This window comes from Eulemur rufifrons, chromosome 1 (assembly GCF_041146395.1).
Source record: "Eulemur rufifrons isolate Redbay chromosome 1, OSU_ERuf_1, whole genome shotgun sequence".
In the NCBI taxonomy this organism is placed as follows: Eukaryota; Metazoa; Chordata; class Mammalia; order Primates; family Lemuridae; genus Eulemur; species Eulemur rufifrons.
Window position 1 is genome coordinate 94,808,942 of NC_090983.1, and position 19,204 is coordinate 94,828,145.

At 56.4% G+C, this 19,204-nt stretch overlaps 1 protein-coding gene across 1 annotated transcript in view; it reads left to right on the forward strand.

The window, feature by feature from the left end:
• The window catches only part of GLI2 (GLI family zinc finger 2), a 171,280-nt gene that overhangs the window by 144,645 nt on the left and 7,431 nt on the right, over positions 1 to 19,204 (forward strand). Inside the window, exons 5-10 of the mRNA XM_069473695.1 lie at positions 5,764 to 5,965; positions 7,356 to 7,569; positions 8,824 to 8,946; positions 11,746 to 11,880; positions 15,259 to 15,408; positions 18,824 to 18,988. Coding sequence (XP_069329796.1) covers positions 5,764 to 5,965; positions 7,356 to 7,569; positions 8,824 to 8,946; positions 11,746 to 11,880; positions 15,259 to 15,408; positions 18,824 to 18,988 — 989 coding nt within the window. The remainder of the gene's footprint in view (positions 1 to 5,763; positions 5,966 to 7,355; positions 7,570 to 8,823; positions 8,947 to 11,745; positions 11,881 to 15,258; positions 15,409 to 18,823; positions 18,989 to 19,204) is intronic.

The window sequence follows — 19,204 nt, forward strand, 5'->3', positions numbered from 1 at the left end:
TGCCCGTGGTTCCGGGGAGGTTTCAGAAACCAATTACATTGATCACGCCACAGAGAGGCAGGAAGAGCTGCTGGAGGGGGCTGCCAGAGGCCCACGTGGGCAAGAAACCCACGCCTGGGCAGAAGGGGAGACTGAGGCAGAGACCGGGCCACAGGTCCCAGAGGGGCAGGGCTGCCGTGTACGAGCATGGGCTGAATGGTGTCTGTGGGTCCCCTGGTAGCCATCCACTACACCAGCATGACAAAGCCACTTCCCAGGTGAGGGGCTGCCGCCCAGGGCCCTCAGCGTCCGTGTCTTCGGGACATAGCTGGGCAACGGTGCCAGATGGCCTTAGCGCCACGCCTCCCAGATCCGAGACCTTGGCTCTTGCTGCTGCCCCACAGGAGGGGGCAAAGGGGCTGTGACGGCCATGTGCAGGGGCATTAAGGTCCTCAAGCTGCCTTTCCTTAGAGCATCTCAGCCACTCCAGAAAATACTGGGCCAGGGGGTTGGGGTGTGCCGGGAACACTCCTTACCTGGTAGGGATTCAGGGCACTCGAGCCCCACGACCAGGCTGTGTCCTGCTGCCCCCTGTGCGGTGCATCCCGGCTCTGTGCCAAGGACGGCAGCTGGCACAGAGAAGGCACCTGAGAGCTGGTGCCGGGACAAATCTCCCTCCTGCTGCCCCTCGGCCCAGCCTCCTGGCTCCGCGGGCCCTGAGGGCTTCCCCAGCCCCGATGCCACAGAGGTGACACGCTGGTCGCCGGCCCACAGCAGCCCCGAAGTGGGGGCTCAGAGCCCATCTTCTGTGGGAGAAGGCCAGCGACTTGCGGAAGCCACCCAGCTCAGAGTGCCAGGCAGCGTCGGAGCCCACGCCGGCCTGGGTCCAGGGCCTGTGCCTGCATCTCCTGCTCTCCCCGCTGCCCCGGAGAGCAACCGCCCTCCCTCCTGAGCACGCTGGGGTCCCCTAGCACAGTCCCGCTCAGGTGGCACCGTCTTCATCTCGCACCGAGCGGGGAGCTGGGTGAGGGCAGGGCCGGGGGCCCCTTTGCCTGCGTTCCCCGATGCCCAGCCAGTGGCTGGCACACGCAGCCCTGCACACGGATGAACAAACGAGCACACGAGTGAGCAAAAGAAAGAAACCAGTGGGTGGAGCAGGGTCCAGAGCCAGGTGGCGACAGGAGTGGGTAGTGTCGGGCATCTGCCCAGGCGAGGGCGGACAGGTGGCCGGTCACCGGCGGCCAACCAGCCTTAAAACAGGCGCATCCACGGGTGGATGCTCTGCCGTGTTCCCGGTCATAAATCACAGGAGGAACCGTGGAAATGAGTGCCAGGCTCTGCTTTCTATTTAGTAATTTATCAAGGGAAGAGGCGCATTAATAAACATATTTCCCTGGAGAGGTGGGCATAACAGAGATGAATATCACTGTCAGATTTGGCCTGTTTCCTCTTGTTAGGGGCACACGGGAGGGTGGGAATCCAAACATTAGCAGGAATATCTTTTTTATTTTCCTAAAAATGTGTTGCAGAGACGTGTGTATTTCTCACTTTGCATGATGTTGGGTCTTTCCCCCTCGCCTCTCCCCGTTCGCCACTTGGCTTGCAGGTGGCCGGGGTCTCGCTCGCAGAGGACTCACGTTTGCATCTTGCCGTGGGTTCCTCTGAAGTGGGGCGTGGCGGCGTGAGCTCAGGAAGTGAGAGCCGAGAGGCCAAGAGGGCGCGAGTGACAGCCGATGAGCGGATGGATGCTCAGTGGCGGCTGCACTGCCACGTGGCCCAGTCACCGTTTCTAGCCGTGCTGTCCTTCACTCCATCAACCACAGGCTCACCCTGCCATGGGGCAGCCCTCCTGGCCCCCGAAGGAGCTGGATTAGTTAGCAGTTTCACTTGGGATGTCTGCCGGGTTTTGGTACTATCCTTGGGACTCTGTGTGTCTTCACAGCAACCCTGCACGACAAGCCACCCTGTCCCCATTAGGGAGGTGGGAGACAGAGGCTCAGGGAGGCTAAGTAACGTGCTCCAAGGAGGCCACGAAGGGATAGGCATGGCATGCCGGCAGCACAGGCTGTCTACATGCCTCCGCATCGTGTGTGTGTGTGTGTGTGTGTGTGTCTGTCTGTCTGTCCACTTGGGGCCTCCTCCCCTGCAAGACACGTCTCCTCCCCACCCTGGACACAGGTCCTGTGGCAGGTGATCTTGGCGTCCCTGTGTCTGCCTTTCTCCTGGTCTCAACTTGCCCCGGAGATGTGGCCTTGGGTAAATCACTCAGCCCATGTGCACTTTCACTCTGTAAGGTGAGGATGCTAACAGCCATTTCTGTCTGGGGCTGCTGTGAAGCATAAATTACTTGGCACTTTGGAGTGCTCAGACCAGAACCCAGCGTACGCAGTGTAGCATCCGGTGTTTCAACTGTGGGTGGCTGTGATCTGCTGTCCTTCAAGACGTCCTGTCTATGCTATTGGTCAGCCCTCGACACCTGCCACTGGGCTCACTGCTGAGCCAGCCGTATCTGAGTGTTGGGGATATAATGATTGGGCGGGAAAAAGATGTGAGTCCCTAATTCATGAAGGTAAGAGAGACAGAAGCAAGCAGGTAACTACACAAGTGGATGCGAACTCACTAGTGCCACCGTGTTTGGAGAGAGAGGCCTGGGCCTGGGAGGATCTGCCCAGCTGAGGGAGGTTGGGGAAGGCTTCGTGGGAGAGGGACGACTCAGCCGAGGTCTGAGCAGGGAGGAGGGCAGAGTGCTGCAGGCAGAGGAGGCCACATGTGCAAAGGCCCTGTACAGGTGACAGAAGGAGGTGCTGGGAGGAGGCTGGTGTAGGTGGAGCAGACAGGGGGACGTGGGCAGGATGAAGCTGGAGAGGTGGGCCAGGGCACCCCGCAGGGCCACTGTGTAGGCCTTTTTCATAATAGCAACAGGGAGCTTTGCAATGTTTTGTGGGGAGGGCAGGGACATGACCCAATTTCCAAGTTGAAAAGCTCTCTCCGGCTGAGCAAGGACAGCAATGAGCTAAGGGCCCCAGCTTGACCCAAGCAAGTGGCAGGCTAAGCCGGGGGTGGAATTTGAAAGAAAGGGATTTGAAGAGGGGTTCGGGAACCAACATCAGTTGGCTCAGCTGTGAACGGGGTGTGGGGGCGGAGGGAGGAGGGAGAAGGCCGTGCGCTGACTCCCTGTCTCCCACTCTGCTGCTGTGGGCGGTGGGGCCTTGCCGAGCCAGGCCCTGTGGGAGGAGCCGGCCCAGGCACCGATCGGGAGCGTGGCGCGCAGCGTGCTGAGCTGGGGCCGCCTTCCAGACAGGAGGAGCGGCCGTTCGGGCAGTGGGGTGTTACCAAGTTCATTCTTCAGAGCCACTGAAAGTGGAAGGTCACATTTGTGGGAGGTTTTGACCTCCTTGTCCTGGGCCCCTCTGAAGATGAACAGTGAGGACACTGAGTCCTCAGAAAGTCCGCATGGCAGGAGTCCATACCTGGGTTCAAATCCTGCATCTGTAGCTCTGTTACCTTGAGCAAGTGCTAACCTCCCAAACCTGGTTTCCTTATCTGCACAGCGAGTTTGCTTGGAGAATGCTGTTAATGAGTCGGTGGGTCCAAGTGTCACTAAACGATGGCGGTCGCTGGGTTATTTATCACACAAGCATTCACAAGCAGGCACTTATCCAGATACCACACCAAAGGGACACACACTGGCCAGAATGTGTCTGCTTGTGGTCTGGGATCCTTGTTCAGAATGGGTGGTCACTTTGCAACATCGCCCCAGGGCTGGCTGGGGAGAGGGCCTGCTCCACAGGGCCCCCTGTGCCTCCTCGTGTCCCCAGGCACGTGGCCTGGGGTCCTTCCTGCTGCAACAGAGGGAGGAGTTGTCTGAGTGAGTTCCCTGCATGCCCGGCACCTTGTGTGCGCTCACCGTAGCTCTGCTTGCTGGGAGCCCTGAGAGCCACGGTCCTCTGAGCCCAGTAGAATAAACAGGCAACAAAAAACAGAAACGTCAGCTGACAAGGATGTTGAGAGAAAGAATCTTCTGATTAGCTCAACTTCTCCTTCCGACTGGGAGCTTTCCTAAAATCACTTCACCCTTCTTGTTGAAAAGAAAGTAAGTATGCAAAGTGTAGGTCACAGGAGCGTCACAACCGTGGGCCACCTCCACCTCCATCATCACAGAGGGTCCCAGCAGCCCCAGAGCTGTAGGGGCTGTTGGGGTCTGCTTTATGCTCAGATTCTTGATGAAGATTGAGTCTTCGACAGGCAAAGCAATTTGCCCCAAGCCAGACCCTGTGGCCAGGGCAGCCTGCCTGGAGGAGGCGACCCCTAGGCCGGGGTCTGCGTAGGTTTGAGCAGGCGGAAGGGAGGAGGCACACATCACAAGCCTGGGAACAGCCGAGCACAGACATGGGTGTGTTTGACCAGGGTTATTACAGGTGACACCTCCAGCCCATGGGGAACCTGGAGGCCACAGAAGGGAGGAGAGGTGGGCAGAGGCCAGTGGGGCACAGGAAGAGGCTGCTCCACGCAGGTGTCCCGAAAGGCAGGGACCTGCCCGGGCATTCACTGTGCCCTGCTGTTAGGCAGGCAGTTCTTGCACGTCACCTCATGTGCACGTCACGGCAGCCCTGGAGGTCGGCACCTCTTTCAAATGAGGAAGTGGGCTCAGGTGGGGTCTGGTCAGGGCGGGGGCCTTGGCATGTGGAGAGCCAGGGATGTCGTCAGACCATTTCTAGGCCACCATTTGTGCAGAGGAGAGACCCAGAATCCTGACGGGGGCGCTGTGAGGGAGCAGTCTGGAGCCTGTGGCCTGGGGTCCTGGGCAGGCAGGCCCTGTTCCCTCCCGCGCCAGCAGCTGTGCGAAGGCTGGTGTGCACGCACACGTGTGTGCACAGGTGTGTGTGTGTGCTGTGCACGTTCACAGCAACAGGCTCCCAGAGCCTCAGGCAACTCCAGAACTGAGGGCCTTGGTGTGTGAGAGCATCTGCGTGGTCAGGCTGCCCCTCACTGCTGTGTCCTTGGGTCCTGCCCGCCCCGTCACGGCAGGCTCGGAAGAGCCCCCTGAAAAGTCTGGGGCGGCCATCCAGGCCTCTGCCTGGCCAAGGCCCTACTGGGGCATGTTAGTGGTGATCCTGGTTGCAAGTGATCCATGACCTGGAGCGCTTGCCTCCATTCACTGCCCCCCCCCCCCGCCTCCGTGGAACAAGTGAGCTCTGCCACACACAACGGCACAGAGCAATCTCACAAACAGATAATGTGGATGAAAGAGGCCAGACATGAACAAGTATTTATAATTCCATTTACATAAAGCACAAAATAGGCCACACTGAGCTGTGCTAGAAGGCAGGATGGCGGCTGCCCTTGGGGCTTGTGGGCACGGGGTGTGCCCTGTTTCCTGGCCTGGGCTGGCTTCCCAGTAGGTTGGCTCTGTGAGAGGCCACCGAGCCGCTCACTTCTGATTCTGCACATCACTGTCGTGCCTTACCCTCTGCTGGACTCCAGCCCTGATCTCTGCACGGGCTGGGGAAGACACCGTGCTCAGGGCTCATACTCACTCACCCAGACACCTCCCATGTCCTTCTCACATCCTCATCACACCCTGTGTGGGTCAGTCCCATTTTACAGGTAAATAAACTGAGGCCAAGAGAGGCTACGTACCTTGCCAAGAGCCCACAGCTAGAAAATTGGCAGAGCTGCGATTCCCATTAGACAGTCCTCGAAGGCTCTTCCTGTCCCCCGCCGACCTGTCCCCCAGCCCCAACACTGGTGATGCTGACGTGCCTTGTGCTGACCGTCCCGCAGTGTCGCGTTTCTCCAGCCCGAGAGTGACGCCCCGCCTGAGCCGCAAGCGGGCGCTGTCCATCTCCCCGCTCTCCGACGCCAGCCTCGACCTGCAGCGGATGATCCGGACCTCGCCCAACTCGCTGGTGGCCTACATCAACAACTCACGCAGCAGCTCGGCCGCCAGCGGCTCGTACGGGCACCTGTCTGCAGGTGCCCTCAGGTGAGCCCCACCTGCAGGCAGAGGGCCGAGGGCTGGAAGCTGGGCCGGGGAGGGGCTGGCTTTTCAGTTGGCGATTTCAACCAGAGGAGAAAGATAGTACTTGTTTTTGTGAATCTGCATACTTGCAACTTTCTCATGAGTTCAGAACCAATAATGTGAAAACATCGGGGTACATCTTGAGGGACTGGGCCCGTCATAAATGATCCATTTGTGAAACTGAAGGTGTTTGAGGTTGAAGGTGGCTTTCCTGGTATTTTCCAAGATGTGATAGAGCATCCCGGCACTGCCCAACAAGGAAGGTCACACGAGGCATGACATCGATGGGGCCCGAGCTCTATGCCAGCCTCCGGGCTGGCAGTAGGTCTCCCTCTGTGGCCGAGGCATGGCACAGCCATGGCTTGTTGACACAAGTCACCTTTCTGCCCTCTCTGCAGCCCTGGGCTATCTGAGCACTCAGACCCCAGCCAACTTGACTGACGCTCACGTCCTTCCCTGACTTTTCCGGGAGAGGCCAGGCATTGTTAGGAATGTCAGGAGAGTTCAGCTCAAGGACCCAGAAAAAGAAGTAATAACAACTACCTTGGTTACCTTTCGCTGCAGAGCAAATCGCTCCAACATTTAGCATGTAAAACAACCAGCATTTATTATCACACCCCGTTTTTGAGGGTCAGGAATGCGAGAGTGGCTTAGGCCCGGCTCTCTCGGAGACCAAGGTCAAGCCGTCAGCCAGAGCTGCCGCCATCCGGGGCTTGCTGGGCTGTCAGCAGAGTGTTCATGCCTCATGCCCGAGCCTCTCCGCAGGGCTGCTTGAGTGGCCTCACCACAGGCAGCCAGTCCCCACCCCAGAGCAAGTGGTGCAAGAGCCACGTTGTCTTTATGGCTTAGCCTCGGGGGTCACCAGTATTTCCTTGGTATCCCGCTGCGGAAAGAGCGGCTCCAACACAAGTGGCAGTCGAGCCTTGGCGTGCAGGGAGAGGAGAGGAAATAATGTGAGCTGGGGGCTCGGCATGCTTCCTGGGTGAGGGGCATTAGAACAGGCCTCAGAGGGCGAATGGGGTTCGTGTGGTCATGGAGCAGTAACACAGAGGCATCTAGGAGTCAGCAGTGGAGGTGCCAGGCTGTGGGGCTGAGGGGAGCCTGGCCCCTACTGGGGCCAACCTGCCAGTGTGAAGTCTGCGTCCTGGGGCAGGACCTGGGAGCTAAGTGTAGAAGATGAGGCCTGTGCGGCAAGCAGTAGGGAGCCACTGCTGGTTCTAGAGTGAGGGAAAGCCATGGAGACGGAGGGTTAGCAACATGCTCATTCCTGGTCCCCTGGGCAGGGCTCTGCCCAGAAAGCGTCTGCCTGACAGTGCCCCGCCCCCCCCCACCTCCTTGTCTGCTCTCCTTGCAGCCCAGCCTTCACCTTCCCCCACCCCATCAATCCCGTGGCCTACCAGCAGATCCTGAGCCAGCAGAGGGGCCTGGGCTCGGCCTTTGGACACACCCCACCCCTGATCCAGCCCTCGCCCACCTTCCTGGCCCAGCAGCCCGTGGCCCTCGCCTCCATCAGTGCCACACCCACCCAGCTCAGCAGCAGCAGCAATTGTCTGAGTGATGCCAACCAGGTAGGTGGGTGCAGGGGGCTCGGCGGTGGCCACTGGGTACTTGTCCAGACCCACGGGGGCTGTTCACTGCCGGCTCATGCTGGCGACTTGCGGAGACTCTGGGCCCGTGTCTGGCTACTGGGATGTCTTCTGGGCAGCAGCCACCTGGCGGAAAGGGCCTTGGGCCGGCTCAGGAGTCCTGCCTTGGTCCAGGGCAAGCTCCTGGCCTCTCAGTTCTGCTGTTCTCTGTCAAACACAATGAGGAAACAGAGAAACCCTCAAATTCACAGGTCCTGGCACTGAGTAGGTGCCGCATGCATAGCATGTGAAGTGGATGGTGAATGAATAACAATGTTGTGTAGTTCACCTTCAGAGCGTGCACTTGCCGTGGGCTTTCACAGACCACCTTACTTGGCCTTGCCAGTGGGCCTGGGGTGCCTGTGCACCCTAGCACGGTGCCTGGCACATACCAGCTGCCATTAATGTTTGGCAACTGAGGGAAGTCCTATTCTGCAGCTGAGGACATGGAAAGGCATAGGCTTTGGAACCAGTCAGACCACGGTTTGGGTCCTGACTTGCCTGAAAGCAGCAGATCTCTTCACCTCTCTCTGCTCGAGCTAACTCAGCTGTAAAGTGGGGGCCTGTGGCCCGTGTGTAAAGGAGCTCATGTGTGCACAGAGCCCCCACGTGCCCCGGGTCCTGGGTACACGCATATTGACGATGCTAAAGGTAAAGTGACTGCCCCAGGCCACCGCTGGCAAGAGGCAGAGCCCTGGTGTGGCCATGTCCTGGGGAGAAAGACGAGACGCCACATGGTTTAGAAGTGTCCCCTGTTTCAGAGTGTCCTTCCTGTCCACCCCGGGGCTCCCGGCAGCCACCCAGTGCCTTCTCTGGATAGTCACTGTGGGCTCGGGAAACACCACCTGATCCTGCAGCTCTCGCACCTCCTGCTGAGGAGCCAGGCCCTGTGTCCCGCGCTGGAGGGCTGGGAAGAGGAGTTTCATCAGGACAGGAGCCAGGGTGCCTGGCATGTTCCAAAGACAGGGTCTCTTTCCCATTTCCCTGCAGTCTGGGGGAGGTGGCAGGCTGAGGTCTGGGCGCTGTCCTGGGCATGCCCTGGCTGGAGGACCAAGGTGGGGGACTCAGCTTCTGATACTTCAACACAGAGTTGGTCCAGACATCCCGTGTAGGGAGTCGCAGAGGTAAAATCCAAAAAGAAGTTGGGGTGTCCCTGCCCCACATGTGTGACAGGCTGTCCTCTGCACCTTCCCTCAGAACAAGCAGAGCAGCGAGTCGGCCGTGACCAGCACCGTCAACCCCATCGCCATTCACAAGCGCAGCAAGGTCAAGACCGAGGCGGAGGGCCTGCGGCCAGCCTCCCCGCTGGCCCTGACCCAGGTAACCTGCCGTCCTCACCCCCTCAGGCTGGGACCAGGCGGGGTGTCCCCCGGGTTGGTTGCTTTGGGGCCACGCCCCTGGTGATGGTGGCTGGCTGCCTGCATGGGCCACTGCTGACCCAGGGAGGGCGGGGTGGGCACACTGAGCCGGGCTGTCTCACCGCTTTGTCCCCGGCACCTGCACATGCCACGTGCTCATCACACGTGTGCCGAATGGGCGAACGAACAAGTCAGGACGCTCTGCCCAGCCTCCCCCTGGTCTCCGGTGCATCTATCTACCACCCCCCTCAGAGCAGCACCGCCCTCGGCCGGCCGAGTGGCCCATTCCCAGACCGGCTCGGGGCCCTCTGGCTGCTCTCTCTCCTGGAACTCCCCCCACCCGGCCCCTTCGCTGCACCTCAGCCTTCCCTCACCCGTCCGGGTAACGGGACTCAGCTCCAGGGCCCATGCTGTGGACATGCCTGTCACCCCCACCGTGCTGTGGGCCTTGCAGAGATGACACTTCGGGAGCGGTGCCTGGCCGGCTTGCTGTGAAACAGTATTTCTAATGACTCAATGCGTGTTTGAGGAGGCAAGGGCAGGTTAGGGGTCGGGAAGGCGGGACGGTTCCCGGCGGCAGGAGCAAGAAGCAGAGCAGCCCACAGCCCAGGCAGGTCCCTTCAGAAACCCAACGCTTCCTCTAGCGCTCCAAGATGGCACGTCGTGTGACGGGCATGGCGTGCCTCCTGACCTCCAGGGTAACCCCCCCCGGTCCCCCCAAGGCCTCTCACGGTGGCCCAGTCTCCATGTGTCGCTACAGAATACCCACTTGGACACCAAGGATGCTTGAGGTCTCCTAGCTCAGCTCTCCTGCATTCGCCGGGCCATCCTTTATCAAATCGCAAGCCATCAGGCGTGCTCTGAGCACTTAATTTTCGTGAAATATTGGTTCCTGTTATTGTCAAGCAAACAGAGGGGTTGGTGACAAATTCCTCTCCCCTCACCGACACCAAAGCCAGTCTCGGCATGATGCATGGTTGCCACCAGGCCGACCATCATCGGGGGCCGTTGAAATTGATGGTAGCGGCACACACCCAGGGAGATAAACACGCGGAACGGCACGGCCAGGGCGGGAGGCAGGCACTGAGCGTGAGGGGGGCCCGTGGCCACCGCCAGTGGGGCCCTGTGCCCGCCCTCCAACCCGGGCGGGCCACACAGGCCTCCCGCTGCCCAGCCCGGCTCCACACGCGTGTCTGCGAAGGAAAGCCGTTTATCATGAGGAGGTTGCCTCCCTGTCGCTCCATGTCCTATTCACCGACCAAGGACTCCCCGACTCATTTGCAAGGCGGGCGGGCTCGATCTCCGTCGGCAGAAAACATGACATAATGAACCCCTCTCTGCTGACGCCCAGCTCAGCCCACGCCCCTCGTGGTCTCACGCCAGCAGCCCCCAGCCCCGTTGCTGAAGAGCTGGAAGCCAGGAGCTCCGGCACCTTCGCAGTGAGTGTGGCCCCAGCGCAGCCCCTGGAGTTCCTATAGGACGTGTCATTGTCCTCCTTCTCAGAGCAAGTGGACTAGTTGGAAGGTCCTCTGAGAAGGAGCCAGGAGCCCCTCTTGGAAGAGCTCCTTGCAAGCTCGGTGCAGAGCTGGTCAGGGCTGTGTCTGCGGCTGGCAGCGAGGGTCCGCGGCTGATTTCCGCTGCTCCTGGGAACGGACTCAGCTGAGGACTGCGACTGGGACGCGGGCAGCTGTGGCCTCTGCTGCGCTGAGTCTCTGGAGCCAGTGGGCGTCAGGGCTCTAGACTGTGGGGAGTGGCTGTTCATCCCCCTCTGCCTGAGGACTGTGCTTCCCCAGGGGCTGTTTTCAAAGACAGCAACTTCCTGCTGGTTTTGGAAATGGTTTGAAATGTAAAGCAAGGCTTTGCAACATTTATCTCTTTGCTCGGCTTTGCTCCGGCCTGCCTAGCAGACCCGTGGAACACTGGGGAGTCCCTGCTAGGGACCCTCCCTCCCAGCCTGAGGCATCTGCACCCCTCCCTCCCCCCAACTCCAGGGAGATACCTCTGACCTGTCCTCATGTCATTTGCTCAGAGGCTGCCCCTGGCCAGCTCGGGTAAGCAGCAGCTAGGTGGGGGGACAGCTCTGTGGGGTTAATTCTCAGTGTTTTGCTAGTTTGAGAGTAAAAGACTTTGTCCCCTTTGAAAGGAATTTCAGGCACCTGTGACCGTGTGAAGGAATGTCGCAGGGGCTTTTCCTTCACCTCCTTGAAATGGCCACGTGGGCCCTAACCTGGTCGGGAGACTCGGGTCCAGATCTAGGCAGCCACGAACTCACTGTGTGTCGCAGGAGGGCGAGTCGGCCTCTCAGAGCCCCAGACTCCTGCTGCAATGCAAGACCGAGATACCCATGCTTGGGGCTGCTGCGGGGAAAACTGGCTCCCCAAGGGAAACCAAACCAAATAAGCAAAATCGCTGCCCCCCACCCACCTTCTCCTGTTCTGTTGCACGTAGGTGCACCCAGGATGTGAAGGGATACCTTGGTGGTGACAAGCCAGCATGGGAGAGGAGGGAGGGGCCCCAGGACAGCTGTCTGACGAGAAGAGCTATGGGTGGGAGCTGAGCTGAGGAAAGGAGATAAAAACGCTGATGGGTGTGTGTGTGTTGCATGTATGCATGCATGTGTTGGTATGTACATGTGCCGCACATGCATCCACACTCATACCAGCCCAAGGTCCTTGGCACAGACGGCACGGGGCTACTAGCCACCTCCCCACAGGGCCGGGTGTCAGGACGCGGCTCATGAGGGTGTGCACTTCTCCCCCAGGAGCAGCTGGCTGACCTCAAGGAAGACCTGGACAGGGATGACTGTAAGCAAGAGGCTGAAGTGGTCGTCTACGAGACCAACTGCCACTGGGAAGACTGCACCAAGGAGTACGACACCCAGGAGCAGCTGGTGCACGTAAGCCTCCGAGCCCAGCTGCCCACTGCGGGCAGAGCCCAGGCCACGCAGGACCTTGAGCCTTCCAGGCCCTCTACTAGAGAGGAGGGGCTGGAGGAAGAGGCCACAGGAGACGGCGTGGGCCACACCCCCTGCACATGGAGGCATGATTACTTAAGCATGCGCCATTTCTAAAAGGAGGCTTTCCAATACACATGTAGAACAAGAGGTTAAAAGAAAAATAAGTGAGCAAACCAGGGAAAAAGGAACAATAATGTAAAACCAGGAGCAGAGTAAGTATTAAAAACTAAGTGCTCTGAGATATACTCTACATACATAGCTTTTTGTTCTGAGCTTCTTAGCAGCCAATGCAAAGAGAGAAATAAGATTAGTTAAACCAGTCAGCATCTATAAGATAATAACAACCCTGACTCTGAAGCCTGAAAGAAGCTTCTCTCATAGAGGAAGGAGTTGATAGTTTCCTCCTGGAGACCAATCACAGACACCCAGTGTATATGGGTGCAGGTGGGTGTCTACACCCAGATCGGGGAGGGGGCTACTTAAAAATGCCTGGGTACTGACAGCTCAGGTGATTAGAGAAGGCCATGAGAGGGTAGGAGTACCCTCCAGGGTATTCGTCTTGGTCCCCACTGCAAACTCCCTTACCCAGCAGCATCCATCATGGTGGCAGTCAAGGGGTAGCGTGTGCGAGGGAATGAGCAGGGGGTTGGGGTAGGGGACACCTGGCTCCAAACCTGGCTGTGCCGTACCTGGCTGAGTGGTTCTGAGTAATGACTTAAGCTTTGCGAGCCTCAGTTTTTCCCCTGTAAAGGGGGGTGATGTCTACCCCACAAGGGGTCACCAGTGAGTAAGTTACCACATTCGATCATTTTCACAAACACTCAGCAGGTAGCAGGCATTCTGCACCTGGAACCTCCTCCTCCCTGTTCCGCACCCAGTCCCAGGTGGTTCTCTCTTCTCCACCCAGAAAAGAACTTAGATTCAAGAATAAGCCCCCCACCCCACCCCAGTGCCACACTCCTTGGTGAATGAGTGTCTGCAAAGATGACCCACTAAATTCATGGCTAGTTTGCCGGAGGAGCAGACACACGCGTGTGCACCCGCACACCTGTTCGCATTCAGAGCCCAGCCCAAAGGACCTTGCTTGTCCCCAGCTCTGAACTTACATTTAAGACACACCAACTCCTTCTGCTTCTTCCATTCATGCGACTTGCTCCCAAATACTACAGGTTTCTTTTGTGTTTGAGTTTTTCCCCCCAAATTCTCGCCCAGGAGACCAGGATTTCCCAGCACACAGTGCAGGTGACATAGAACTTGTGAACCAGGGTCTTATCTTATCCCTTCTGGAACTCAAACATAATTTTTCAACCTGTACCACGTCTTTTGGGTAAACAAGCCCTAGATGGAGAAGGGACAGTTGGAGCTGTGGGTCACGGGACAGATCAGTTAGATGAAAGAGGAGAGGGACAGCGTCCCGGGCCGGGGGAGGGCCCAAGCCAGAGTGTGGAGGGCAAGATGTGAAAGATGTGATCTGTGACAAGTGGCTCAGCGCCAAAGAGCAGGCAGAGGGTTCCCCACGTGGAAGGAGGACTTCAGCTGCAGGCCTCTACCTGTGGCCACGTCTGTCTTGTGTCCATAAGTGGTTGCCTCGACTTGACCCTGGAGAGAGCAGGCTCCTTTGTGCAAGGGGAGCCGGACCCCTCTGCCCGGCTCTGACTCTCCTCTGCTCCCTGGGAAGATGGACGGAGCTTGCACAGGCGAGCTGCAGCCCTAGTTGATTATTAACAATTTGTTGCTAAGTAAACCAATAAGAAAAAAATGAAAGGCATTGTCAGGAAGCATTTTTATCATTTGAAAGGCTTTAGAAATGGAAACTGAGGCTAATATGATAAGATTTCTCTGGAAGTTCAAAGCGCTGTAGATATTTCTTGCTCCAAGGGTGGCTTTTGTGTGCGTGGCAGTTGGGCCGGTGGCACAGGGCGGGAGGGCGGTTTGCCGTGGGGCAAGGTGCTGCCAGGGCCGATGCTCAGCTCTCCACACAGCCTTGGAGGCGACAAAGGTCCACACAGCACATTTCAAGTGTGCGAGAGCCCCGTGTGGCAAGTGGCCACTGCGTTGGGTGGGGCAGGTCTAGAGGTTTTGGGGGGCGGGGGTGGAGGACGTGAAGGCCGGGAGAGGAGCTGGGAACAAAGGAGAAACAGGAGGCCTCCGAGGCTGCAGTGTCCCCGTCCTCGCCATCTCCCAGGGGAAGCAAGCCCAGCCGGACCCGAGATACAGGCAGGGCACGGCCTTGAACAAAGGGAGATGGAAGGGAAGGATGGGACAGAAGAATGGGACCTTGATGGGGCCCTTTGGAGAGAAGCCCTGCAGCGGAGGCAGCAGGAAGTCCAGTATACTCTTCACTCCGCTGTGTGAGTGACTCATTCCACCCATTCCCACTCCTCCGTTCAATGAGCAGCTCAAAGATTAAGGACATAAAGGGCCTCACACGTGGCCACACATCCCAAGCTCAGAGGTAGGAGCCCCTCCAGGAGGGCACACAGCGATCGATGAGCCCAGGCCAGGGCCCAAAGGGATGTTCACCCCACATTCCTGGCCCAGGGCAGTGCTGGCCAGGAGGGGTCCAGGGACCCTCTCCCAGGGAGGGCTTCTTGCCCTGCACCCCCAGCTGTCCTGAGAGGGCCCCCTCTGTGATGCTGCAGGGTCAGTTGTGTGTCCTTGGCTATCCCACCTTGCTCACCTGGGCCATTTCGTCCCGGGGTCAGCCTCACACAGGGCCCAGTGCCCACTATTAGGTCAGTCTTGCTCCACCCACGCCTGCTGCCAGGGCCCTGGGCAGGCCACTGGACCCCCTGGGCCTGTGCGAAAGGGAGACAAAGCCATCATCTCAGATCAATGACAGAAATAGAGATGAGGATGCATTATTTTTCCACTATAATAAAATACGTTATTTAAAAATCTCTGAAATAAGGGCGAGCTTAGGAGAGGCTTGCTGTGCACCCACCATGTGTATGTCTCGATGCCTTTGAGTATCATAGACGGTCGCTTTGATGACTAATTGGAAAATCCAAGCGAGATAAGTGGCACACAATAGAGCTTGGTTTAATGGCAGCTGATGATAATGCATGAGGAGGTGTGGCCTGACACCAGAGGTGGTCTTACTGGGTCCTCACGTGGTAGGTGGGAGGGGCCACAAGGAGAGTGCTCAGCACGGGGGGTGGTCTGCACATGGCGGGGCGGGGCAGGCGTGTGGTCAGGCTCCCAGGCCAGTGCAGTGGGGTGAGCGTCCCGATGTGATGGGGGCGTGCTGGCGGCAGGCGGTGGTCTGCGGGGCGGGCAGCCGGGCTCACCCCTCCTCGGGCATGTTCCTCCCGGCAGCACATCAACAACGAGCACATCCACGGGGAGAAGAAGGAGTTCGTGTGCCGCTGGCAGGCCTGCACCCGCGAGCAGAAGCCCTTCAAGGCGCAGTACATGCTGGTGGTGCACATGCGGCGGCACACGGGCGAGAAGCCCCACAAGTGCACGGTGAGTGGCCCCCCTGCCGGCAGCGTCGCCGGGACCGGGCGGCCAGGCCTGCGGGGTGGTGTTCGGACGTGGCTGGCCACAGGCGCGCTTGGGCCCCTGGCCTTCTGCCTGTCTGGGTCCTGGCGGCCCCTGGCCTTGTGCTGTCCGGGTGTGAGCATCTTGGTAACCATGGCGACGGTGTGCGGGCGTCCCTGTGGGTGTGTCTGTGGGACCGTGAGCCCCAAGGCACAGCCAGCCCCCCACTGGCTGTGTGACACTGGGCAGACGGGCCGCTTCGTAGCACTCTGAAGAGAGTAAGTGTCACTGGTGATTCACAACTGAATAATGATGGGTTAAAAATCACTTTGGTTGAGTTTTTCTCTTTTTTATAGTGAGCTCAAAGATGAGACCTTTTATATGGTCTCCTTTAAAGAGTCAACGGGATTTGTGGCCATTATTAGTGAGACTATTTTTTTAACACACAGAAATTGCTGCCCCACAAAAGGGGAGGAGGCCCAGCGGCCGTGGCTGACACACCCGGGAACTCTCCTTTGTGCATTACTGTATTTCACAGAGACACGCGTTTCGTTTTCATTTTAATGTCTCTGGAATTAGGCTGTCTTGAAATCAGTGGTGTTCAGGATCCAGTGAAATACGCTATCTTTGTTGGCAAGTGAGATTTTTAAATTGAGATACAATTCACATACCACAAAGTTCATGTTATTTTAAAAAATGTACAATTTGGAGGTTTTTTAGCATATTCATAAAGTTATACAACCATCATCACTAGTTAACTTTAGAACATTTTCATCACCCCAGAAAGAAACCCAGTACTGAGTAGCGGTCACTCCCAATTCTCTCCTTTCTTCAGCCCTGGACAACTGCTAATCTGCTTTCTGTCTCTATCGACTTACCTAGTCTGGACATTTCATAAGAATGAAACTATTCACTATGTAGCCTTTGTGTTTGGCTTCTTTCAATTAACATGTTTTCAAGGTTCATCTATGTTGTAGCATGAAACAATGCATTATCCCTTTTCATGGCTGCATAATATTCCATTGTGTGGCCAGATCACATTTTGGTCATCCATTCATCGGTTGATACAAATTTGTGTTGTTTTCACTCTGGGGCTATTATGAATAATGCTGCTTTGAACACGTATGTTCGTGTTTTTACGTGGACATATGTTTTCAGTTCTCCTGAGTATATGCACCAATGGGTGGAATTGTTAAGTCATGTGGTCACTGAGGACCTGCCAGGTTGTTTTCCAGAAAGGCTACACCATTTTGCATTTCCACCTGCAATGCATGAGGGTTCTAATTTCTCCACATCCTCTCCAGCACTTGTTGTTATATGTCTTTTTTATTCTGGACATACTAGTGGGTGTGAAGTGGTATTTTATTGTGATTTTGATTAGCATTTCGCTAGTGACTAATGATGCTGAACATCTTTTCTTGTGCTTCATGGCCATTTGTGTATCCTCTTTGGATAACTGTCTACTCAGATCTTTTGCCCAATTTTAAATTTGTTTACTTGTCCTCTTGTTGTTAAGTTGTAAGAGTTCTTTTTTTTTTTTTTTTTTTTTGAACCAACCTGCACACTGAGGGGCAGCAGAACAGCCCGACCCAAGAGTTCTTCATATATATATAGTTGTTAGACTTTATCAGATATATGATTTCTATGGGTTTTCTTTTCATTTTCTTGATAGTTGTCTTTAAGGCACAAAAGATTTTAATTTTGATGAAGTCCAATCTTTTAATTGCTTGTGCTTTTAGTGTCGTATCTAAGAAACCATTGCCTAATCCAAGGTCACAAAGATTCACCTATATATTTTCTTCTAAGAATATTACAGTTTATAAATGTATACTTTTATTTACATAAATATGTCTGTATGTGTGGAGAGATATATGGTTTCATCATATAGCTCTGCCATTGAGGTCTTTGATCCATTTTGAGTTATTTTTTATATATGACGTAAGATAGGGATCAAAGCTCAGTCTTTGCATGTGACCACGCAATTGTGTTAAAAGATTGTTCTTCCCATACTGAATGGTCTTGGCGCCCTTGTCAAAAACCAAGTGACCTTAAGTGTGTGGTATTACTTCTGAACTCTCAGTTCATTCCATTGATGTCTATGTCTGTCTTTTTGCCAGTGCCACATGCAGTCTTGATTACTGCAGATTTGCAGCAAGTTTTAACATTGGGATATATGAGTTCTCCAAATTTGACCTCCTTTTGCAAAATTGTTTTGGCTCTTCTGGGTCTGCTGCAGCAAGGTATTTTCTTAACATCCTGGGTGGCAGCAAGCCATAGTCCTCTGACGATAGGAGTTGTGAGTTGTAGAAACAGATAGCAGGCATTTGGAGCCAAGTGTGCTCAGTCAGACTGGTCAGGAATAGATGGGAGGATGTGAAGAATGAGAAAGTTCCCACTTGGGTGCGTGCTCTTCCGAGGGCAGTTTTCACACGGACGTGGGTGCAACTGCGGAATCTTTGGAATAGCTGCGGAGTCTCCTGCAGCGATCTCTTCTTCTTTCCTCCCCCCTTCCCACCCTCCTTCCCTCCCTCCCTCCCTTCCCTCCCAAGAATGTTTCTTGATTGCCTGGGTGCTAAATAGGAAGACACAGTGAGCAAGACCCAGAAGGTCCCTGCTCTGTGGAGGTTCAATCCCAGCAGGAAGGCCAGATAACAAAATGAAGATCATTATAAATTGTGTCGGGGGGTATAAAGGAGAAGGGGTAGTGTTGTGATTAAGAATATAGAAAACACTCTTAGAAGAGATGACCTCAAAGACTGGGAGGGAGGGAGCCAGGCTGGGAGCCGGGGCGCCGGGGGAAGGTCCCAGCCAGAGGGGCCGTGTGCACAGAGGCCCCAAGCCGGGAAGAACTCAGTGCGGTCGAGGAACTGAAAGGAGACCCGTGTGGCCAGAGCAAGGGTGGGGGTGTCCAGCTCACTCAAGGAGTCAAAAGACTCTGGATTTTATTTTCAGCACATTTTAACGCACAGAAAAATTCTTACCAAGAGTGGTGCTGGGAAACAGTGGAAAATAGTATTTTCAAAGAATTTAATGATACAGGAAGATGCCCCACAATGTGCTGGTGATTTTAAAAGGTTGACTACATAACTAAATACTTGATATGTTCCCAATTTTGGTTTTAAAAGCACGTGGGGATGAATCGCAGAGTCACCAGAATGAGACTGACGGGGACAGCAGTGGCTGTCCCTGGGAAGCCAATGGTTTTCGTTTTTCTCTTTGTACTTTCCAGCCCTTTCCAAGTTTTCTGGAAAGGAAAGTGACTGCCATTGTTAAACACCTGCGTCTGGGTGCACGGGTGGGGCGGGGCAGAGAGAGGGCATGGGGGAGGCGGCAGCCAGCTGGGGGTCGGTCCCCTGTGTTGGACCTGGGCGGCCCTGACTGACCGACCGCCTCCTTCCAGTTCGAGGGCTGCTCCAAGGCCTACTCGCGCCTGGAGAACCTGAAGACGCACCTGCGGTCCCACACCGGGGAGAAGCCGTACGTGTGCGAGCACGAGGGCTGCAACAAGGCCTTCTCCAACGCCTCGGACCGCGCCAAGCACCAGAACCGCACCCACTCCAACGAGGTACCCCGGCCGGGCGTGCACCGGGCATGCACACACGGGGCCCCCTGTCACCCCTCGGCTTCCAGACATCTGTAGGCCAGTCGCCAGCCGGGTGCCCGGCTGCCCCTCCCCACGGAGAGGCCTGGGAGGGCCGGTCTCCCCGGTCCACATCTTTTCCTCTGAGAGGGAAGAGGCCCCGTGAGGTCCATGGCATACTTACCCTCTCTGTGCCTCGGT